This window comes from Eurytemora carolleeae, unplaced genomic scaffold (genome assembly GCF_000591075.1).
Source record: "Eurytemora carolleeae unplaced genomic scaffold, Eaff_2.0 scaffold54, whole genome shotgun sequence".
NCBI classification, from domain to species: Eukaryota; Metazoa; Arthropoda; class Copepoda; order Calanoida; family Temoridae; genus Eurytemora; species Eurytemora carolleeae.
Genome location: NW_019396185.1, coordinates 454,620 through 463,739, shown reverse-complemented (window position 1 = coordinate 463,739; position 9,120 = coordinate 454,620). Strand labels below are relative to the sequence as shown.

Here is a 9,120-nt window from a genome sequence, read left to right as displayed (position 1 = left end):
ATTAAGCCTACAGTCCCTTTAAGTTGAAAGGTTTTCGGGGGAAATATTGTATATTTTAGTATTTTCAGGTGAAGTAGTCAAAAATGCGTATAGAGCGTTGTTATTTCTGTGGTTCCTCGGTATATCCGGGAAAAGGAACAACCTTTGTAAGGAACGATTGCAAGATATTCAGATTCTGCAGGTTTGATTGTTTGCTTTTGTAGTTTTTTTTCAACTCCTAAGGAAAAGTTAATGAGTTTGGCAGCGTTCAGTTTCAATAATAAATGTTGCGCCTGAACAATTTTTTTAAATGTGTAATCTATAATCAATAATCTAGCCTTTTCTTAACTGGCATTGTTTCAATTTGCATTTTCCACGATTGTTCACTATTAAGTTGTATTGCTATTTGAACTACCATTTTTTATATTTCTTTGCTTAAAACCTTTAAAGTTTTATTTTTCTGATATTTTTTTTATTTTTTCTTAGATCAAAGTGTCATCGGGCCTTTAAGAAGAAGAAGAACCCTAGGAAGGCAAAGTGGACCAAGGCCTTCAGGAAATCCGCCGGAAAGGTGAGAATTAAGTAATTTTCATTTTTTTTAAATATATTCAGTGTTTGCAGGATTTATGTATACTTTTACCCGGGTTCATAAAATTGAGGAGCCCTTTTTTCATTTTTTTTGGAACTCATTAAAAGAAAAAGTTTTATAAAATTTTAATTTTTAAGATCAAAGAATATTTATTTAATGATACCAGCAATCACCAATCTTTAAGGTCTGAAGAGGATATAAAAATATATCAAAAATAATTTCCAACCCCGAGTGATAACTGATAGCCTTTTTGCCAATATGGACAGTTTCACATTTTATTTTTACGAAAAACTAAATTGATAACGTAATTAATATCTGTCTCGGAAAAATGATTTCTCCCTTGTACAGTGCGTATTCGCAATTCATGGAAATGGCCAATTTCCCTGTCGTCGATCCGTGGGCACGATTCTTTTTTTCTTTGTCCTAGTTACTGAACTTGATTTATTGGGAGAGGTGATTGAACTACCAACCGTCGCCCTTCAAATCTCAAATTACATAAATCTTCATTAATCTTTAACTTTGAATCGGTGATTCGGGATTTGAACCAGTGGCAGGAAGTTCAACGACTTCTCGCAAATCATAAAATCTGGTCATAGGGTTGTATGGTTGTTATTTTATTGTTCTTGCCTTATTTATTTTTAATTGTAACCTGAAAGATGTTAATATTCAGGAATTGGCGGTGGATCCCTCCTTCGAGTTTGAGAAGCGTCGTAATATCCCGGTCAAATATGACCGAGAACTCTGGAACAACACCATCACGGCGATGCAGAGGGTCGAGGTCATCAAGAACAAGAGGCAGAGTCACTTCATCTTCCAGAGGATGAAGCTGGCCAAGAAGATCCAGAAGGCCAAGGATATCAAGGAGGTTGAAAGAGATCTTGCCCTTATCAAGAGCCCTGCGGCGGGTCTCAAGCGGGCCAATAAGGTAAGCCTTTATAAACTCTTATTTTGTTCGAATAGATTTTAATAGATTTTAATTAAATTGTTCAGGAATTGGAGGAAGAAGATATGGAGTTGGCTGGTGAGATTGATTCAAGCATAAACCTTGTTCCTCAAAAGGTTCGCGCCCGTGAGGAAGCTAAGATTGAAGAAATCCACGAGTCTGATGAAGAAATGGCGGCAAACTAAACAAGATGGTGGCAAAATAAGATTCCTCCACAAGAAATTTATCTCCCGCATTTTTTTTTCATTTACATGGCATATATTCGACGACTGAGATATAAATGTATCTTGATTGACGCCATGGATTTAAAAAATATTTTTTTCAGGCTGTGATTAATTGTAATAAAAATGGATTTGCTCGGTTCTATTCTTGGCTCAATGGCGAAACCTCCACAGGTATCATATTAAATAAATATAGTTACGATTTCATCTTTATTCAAAGATAAATTACCGAATTAAAGTTAAAAGCGAAAAACAAATACCAACATTTATAATTAATACATTTTACAAAAAGTATTTACACTTTTTAAATCGTATTTTAAATTTTTAATCAAACCATTCGCTAAAATCAACAGAATTTCTTATTTAAATGTGATATTGAAGTGCTGAAATATACAAAAAGATTATTGAAGGATTCGGAAAGAAAAACCCCCAATTTTAGTAATAAATGTACGTTTGATTATGATAAAAAAGGTTGATAAACAAAAAAGACAACTGATAAAAAATTGAAACTATGCTTGATAGGCCAGTGAAGAGGAGAGGCAGAAGAAGAAAAAGGAGTTTGAGCTAGTGAAGAAGATGGCGGAGAAGGAAAAGCAGCTGAAGCTGAGGTTCAGGGAGAAGGCGGAGGAAAAGATAAACAGTTTCCTCCGGGACGGAGATCTGAAAACTTATAAATTTCCGCCCATGGACAAATTCCAGCGGTAACTAATTGTTTCCTCAATTATTTTTTTCTCTTTTGTTATGTAGGCCTTATTTACAAAGTAATTGTGAATGCAAACATTGAGAAAATTACAAAAGAAATTACAGTCCCAGTCGGGCCAGTTAGCATTTTGCAAAATTGACTGGCGTGAATTCTTGAAAATTATATTTAACTTGTTGTAGAATTTTTAAGTTAATTTGAATCTTAAAGTTGGAAGAGCAAAAATATGTTTCTTGGTCTTAATTTTTCTTTACGATTCTGAAAATAGTTTTTAAGAAATATATGTTTAGAAGCATTATCCACGATGTAGCCGAGGTGGCAGGTCTAGTCACATTCTCATTCGGGGAGGAGGACGTAGATAGATACATTCAGGTAGCAGACAGTGACACCTGACGCCACAAGACAGGGAATCGGTACAGTGGGCATAGTAAAGACAGTTGGAACAGGACAGGGACACTAGACATAGGAAAGACAGACAGGGACACTGGATTGTGGGCACGGTACAGACAGGACAGGGACACTGTACATTGGGCACAGTACAGACAGGACAGGGACACTGGATTGTAGGCACGGTACAGACAGGACAGGGACACTGGACAGTGGGCACAGTATAGACATGATTGGGACACTGGACAGACAGGACAGGGACACTGGACAGTGGGCAAAGTACAGACAGGGACATTATACATCAGAAGACAGGAAACTGGACATGAAAGGGGTACTGGACAGGACAGGGTCCAAGGACTACTGAAAAGTGAGCAATACATAACTGAGACACTGAACAGAACAGAACTGGGACACTGAACACTACTGGACAGCACAGTGACACTTGATACTACAGGAAAGTGACAGGATCAAATGACACTTAATGATTGATTTAATCAATGATTGATTAATTAATTGATTAAATCATTGATAAAGTGATTGATTCAGTGATTGATTAAATCACTGATTAAGCCATTGATTAAATTATAGAATAAATCATTGATTAAATTTAGAATAAATGATTAAATCATTGATTCAAATCATTGATTAAATTATAGAATAAATCATGGATTAAATCATAGAATAAATCATTGATTAAATCCTTAATTAAATAAAGGTTTGGAAAAAGGAGTTTTCTCCGTGCGAGGGAGAGGTTGCTGCTCTACGACGAGGGGAGGAATGGGACCCGGTCAAATTCAAACAGGTTTATTACTTTCCTTTAATACTGCTTTTCCTTTCTGCTCTTGTCTATATTTCTTTTCATGTCGGCAATGATAAATCTTTGGATAAGATTGGGTAGATATTGCAACAGGAGAGTTCAATGCTGGCGGGGTCAGTTGCCCGACGCTTCGGAACTAGAACTAGATTTGTAAAAAAGTTGCGTCTTAATACCCTTGTATCGTGTTCCAATCCGTTCAATGAAATGTTGATATTTTTATTAAAAATTTATGTTTATGATTTAAATATTTGTTACGTGGATTATAAGATATATATTGAGGGGTTGTTTATTTGTTGAAATTTTTTTAAGAATTTGCTTTTAAAAAAAATCTCGGAAATTTTGCAAGAAAAAAAAATAAAAACTTTCTAACGTTGAATTGCTAAAATATTGACTTTGGTTGCTAAGAAATTAAAAACATTTGAAGAAATGGTAAAACAGTGCTTGGATTTTGTGGGGATTTAATTTAAAAAAATGAACATTTTTAATTCAATTATTATTTAGAAGCTAGAAGAAGAAGCTTGGCAAGAAAAACTTGAAGCGGAGAGAGCTAGAACTGTAAACAAAATAATACCAAAGACAGATTATAAGGAACATACACAAACATAAGCATTCATTCATACCACACCACGCCCTTCTTTCATTTGTCTAAGTAAGTTCCCTGTTATACAGGGTGTTTCTATAAAAAAGAAAATTTCATTTCGTTAAGAGAGAATAAAATGCTCCCCAAAAAAATCTTTAAACTATATACATCCAAGAAAATAATTTTAAAATAGTTGACAATCTTACAAACTTACGTAAGAACGCAAAAAAACCTAGGTCAGAAGAAACTGTCAGTTTAAGATTAGGTTTTCTGTATAAAAAAGTCAACCCGCTCAACTTCGAATTTTAAACCACACCATTTCCGTGGTTTTACCGCGTTTCCTTGTCAACATTTGATGAAAATCTGTTTTATGGTTCACGAGTTAGTTAGGGTCGGACATCCGTACAAACAGATAATATCCTTAAATGAAAAAACCCCATCATGAGAAACACTCTGTATATACGGAGGTAGGCGATTTTATCAATATAGTGAAGACGACTTTCGAATAGTCGATAATATTTTGTATTCAAATTTTTTAATAGTCATCAGCTTTGATTGTGTTTGATTGTTTAGAATAAATATGAACATTTAATTGGTAAAGATTCAGCTTTAGATGCAGCCAGGTGATTTTATATGTCAAAGGGTCTATGTATTGTATATTGTCTTCAAAATTCCCAATTTCTAATTGATCAATTTTGACTTAACGGAAATATTAAGTAATTTGTTGAGAAAATGAATATATTTTGCCGATATTTTTCTCAGGTTTATTATAGATCTTGTTCTCGTTAAAAAAATTATTACTTTTTTCATATGTTGTTATCGCTGGAAGTTTCAGTCCCATTTTTGTGGGGTGGGGGGTGGGGTGGTATAAAGGCAATTAATAAGACTAGCGTCGTTCATAAAGCGACTTAAAATATTAGATTTTGGATGAAATATAAGAAAGATCGTTTTTGCTCAAACAAATGATGTTTAGGAAAACGGAGACTAATAAATCATATGGTATGGTCTCTGCAGAATCTAAAAAGGTAGGAAAAGGAATCTTCTGAAACGAGTAATGTTAAGTGAGCCTCCCAGGGGGCGGAAACGTGATGTGTGTGGGTCTGTATCAAAAGAGTGTGTGTAAGGTTACCGTACCAAAGGTGTGTACTGTAGGTTTATACAGGACGTATGAATCTCGGTATTTGTACAGTCAGGAGAGTACATTTGTTTATTGTTAATTGTTTACTTAAAAATAAGTTTAAAATGCATGTAATATATTAATTACATACTTAAGTCAACACTACAAAGCCAAATTTTCATGCAAAGAATATAATTTGATTATAGTTTACAACAAATATAGTCGTTATTCAAGCTTAATTATAATTGACAACATTGTTCTGCAATTTCCTTCCTTGACTGTAATCATGTTGTGTGTCTGTACCAAAAGAGTGTGTGTAAGGTTTACCGTACTGGTCTGCAAAGCAGTACGACTGGCTTTCTCATGGCAGACCAGCACCATTTCCTTTCCCTTTATTCCTATTCCCTGGAGCCTCCATGCAAAGATGGCAATGCCCAATCTACAATAGTACCCTTGAAATCAATAACATGAAAGATATTGTCGTTTTTATGGATCTTACAGAGTCAATTTTTGTAAAAGGTTAAGGGTATCGTTGTGAATCAAGAATTGTCATCTTTGCATATGGGGAGGGTCACTTAAAAATACTCAATTCTGAATGTGGCCTCATGGTTTGTCGATGCTTAATTGCTCATGGTATATTTATATCTTAACGATCATTTTGAAAATATCCAATATATATATGTTTAATTTAGTTTTTAAAATAATATTTTAATTTTGTTGCAGGATAAACGTACAGTAGAACAAGTGCAGGCGGAGATTAGAGCTAAAAAACGTCTTAAACAAGAGGTGAGGGATTCCTAAAATTTAACGGACTGTATACGAAATTGTTAAGTGACCCTCCATTTAAATAGTGGTTCGCCAGAGTCACAAAAGTACCGTTTAAACCTCCATCTCTGATGGAAAAGGAGGATATCGTCGTTTCCGTTTCTGAACCCGTGTTAAATTCTGGTAATTCTGAGAAAACAACATTATCTCATTTAATCTTGGTCAGACAAATGTTAAAAGAATACCGTTATGAATGGTAAATCGTTATGAATCCCGTTATGAGTCGTAAATACCGTTATGAATACCGTTATAAATCGTAATTACCGTTATGAATCTAAATACCGTTTTGAATACCGTTATGAATACCGCTATGAATCGTAAATACCGTTATGAATACCGTTATGAATCGTAAATACCGTTATGAATACAGTTATGAATCGTAAATACCGTTATGAATACCGATATGAATGGTAAAAACCTTTATGAATCGTAAATACAGTTATGAATACAAATATGAATCGTAAATACCGTTATTAATACCCTTATGTATCGTAAATACCGTTATAAATCGTAAATACCGTTATAAATCGTAAATACCGTTATGAATCGTAAATACCGTTATGAATCGTAAATACCGTTATGAATCGTAAATACCGTTATGAATCGTAAATGCTAATCTTAAAATGTAAGTCCCTTGAACTTGGTTTTACTATAAAATCCCTTTAATGTTTCAATAATCTATATAAACTCATTTTTCTCTAGGTCCCTGAATTATATTTTAATTAATTGTATTCTTTTGAATTATTTCAAGTAATGATTTAAATTGCTTCAGTTGTTTGTCTGCGTGCATTTTTTCGCGCATGTTTTCCTTGTGAATTTTTAAATTTTACAAAGAAGATAAAATTGTATTTAAAGTTTTAAAAATACTAACAAAAGGTGTATCACGCTCAAGCACTCTCAATTTCCAGCTTTATGCTGTATTCCGTAAATGCTTTTTTAAAATTTTGTTTCCAATTTATATCTTAATAAAAATATAAATATTTTATTTCAGGCCTGTTTGGATTCGAGTCAACCTGCTTGCCCTCCAAAGTTATGATGGGTTGAGACAAAGTATTGTAAAGAGTTTATACAGTGCAGTATATATATTTGCGTACTGTCAATCTACCGTCCTAGCACACAGAAGAATTATTGATAGCTTTAAAATTAAATAATACAATATTTGAGGGATACAAACTTTTTACCCTTTTTATTTTACATGACTGATGTCTGATAATGATGTAAAAATAACCAAGATGTTTAAATTCATTTAATTAGGAATCGGAAAACTTGAGCTTTGTTGAATTTATGAATTATCTTATTTCTTGTAAAAAAATTATAAACGGTGTCTTTAAACAATTCCTAAAAGGAATGTCTTCGTAAATTCAAGGAATCCTCGATTTAAAGATGTGACGGGTATGTATTCACAACCCACGCACCCCTGACTTTTTAGTAAAAGTAAATTCAACCTAAAGTCAGACCGAGTCAACCTTGTTGCACCGGCTAGTCCTATTGATTGTCTGCTTTATTTACCCAATGTCCAGGCGATACAGTACAAACTGGGACCGAAAAGGTTGACCCGGCTCGAAAATTCAAATGTACTACGGCTGTACGTGAACCTTTTTCTGATAAGTAATATTGAAGATAACGTCATTTTTCTATCTCAAGAGTGTTTTATTTTGAAGATTACACCCCACTGTTTCTGTAAGTAGAATTCTGCATGCCTTTTTATTAATGAAGGTCGCTTTAAATTACGTTTACAGTCCCTTTAGAGTTTTTTAGCAATTATAATTACTTAATTCTATTTTTTCTGAATTAAATGAAGAAGAAAAATCCGTCAATTTGTTCATAGTTTACTTACTGCTGCTCATGTATTATGCTATTTAACTTGTTAATATTTAAATAAAAATAAATATAATAAAAACCATTTATTGTATCAACAGCGTTTAGGTTAGGGAGTATTATTCTAGGCTATAGAAGGTCTCAATAGTACAATGATAACCTTAAAACTCTAGAATAGAAAGTTATGATTAAATTAGTCCAATGGACATCATAAACAGCAGTTGAACAGGCCAATTTCACTTAACAAGTGTATTAATAAGTCGGTAGTAAAACAATTTGCTTTGTAATAGCATTAAATACACTATTACTATTTTTATCTTTTCCTATTCCACAGTTTTCTGGTTCTCACTGTATTAAAGTTAAAAAATCCATCTTTTCGCATCTGCAAATAAAGATTAAGGGATCAGCGTTCTTAATTTAGTTCTTGGTAGGCAAACTTTATATCCATAAAAATCATTGTATCAAAAACAATATTGATTTTTTCGGAGGCAAACGGCTGGTTTCGAAATTAAAACGTTAAAACGTTCCTTCCATAAACTACATTGGTCGATAACTTGACGTCTCCTATATTGGTCGTCAAATTTACTGAGAAATATATATCTATCAGATAAGAATTTAGCATGAGACATCTAGCGGCCAATATATTGTCCCCCAAAGTACGTGAACTACACGACCACTTTCTATGGAGAGTATACACTTGTTTTTTCCATGGCCAAATCTTTTAGTACACCATCAAAATACTACTTGTCTTTAACAATGCCTGGAGATGAGAATAATCCTAACCTCCAGCCCGCTGGAGCCTCCGCTGGAACGGGAGGCCAGTAAACTGAATTAAAACAGGATCGATTTATTATTACAGTTTTGGGTCGTCAATAAAGCCTCATTCTTGGTAGGATCCCTGTGTGATTTGTGAGATGTTACAACGGAATTGTTGGGTTTACGAATAAAGGGGATGGTGGAGTTGGCACATTTGATGTAGGGGGGGGGGGGCTGCCTTCATTTTTGGTTCAAATCTTCCAATTTTTTGGCTGCACGCCTAATTAGTGATCGAAATTCCTAAAATAAAATAAAATAGAATTTGAATGACCTGTAATGACCTCCACAAATAGAAAATACTTCAACTATGGCTTAATGCATATCAAAC

The 9,120-nt window shown here is 33.8% G+C and overlaps 2 protein-coding genes across 2 annotated transcripts; both read left to right on the top strand.

Moving 5' to 3' along the window:
• The first annotated feature begins 83 nt into the window (after window positions 1–83).
• LOC111697534 (probable ribosome biogenesis protein RLP24) lies at window positions 84–1,696 on the top strand. Its single transcript, XM_023467560.1, has 4 exons — window positions 84–181; window positions 466–550; window positions 1,239–1,493; window positions 1,559–1,696. Exons 1-4 carry the CDS (start codon window positions 84–86, stop codon window positions 1,694–1,696), a joined length of 576 nt encoding a protein of 191 aa, XP_023323328.1.
• On the top strand, window positions 1,693–7,550 carry LOC111697557 (sperm-associated antigen 7). The gene is made up of 9 exons (XM_023467596.1): window positions 1,693–1,906; window positions 2,255–2,433; window positions 2,723–2,804; window positions 3,535–3,621; window positions 4,138–4,224; window positions 4,790–4,839; window positions 5,190–5,241; window positions 6,057–6,119; window positions 7,150–7,550. Exons 1-9 carry the CDS (start codon window positions 1,859–1,861, stop codon window positions 7,192–7,194), a joined length of 693 nt encoding a protein of 230 aa, XP_023323364.1. The 5' UTR covers window positions 1,693–1,858; the 3' UTR covers window positions 7,195–7,550.
• The last annotated feature ends 1,570 nt before the right edge of the window (window positions 7,551–9,120 follow it).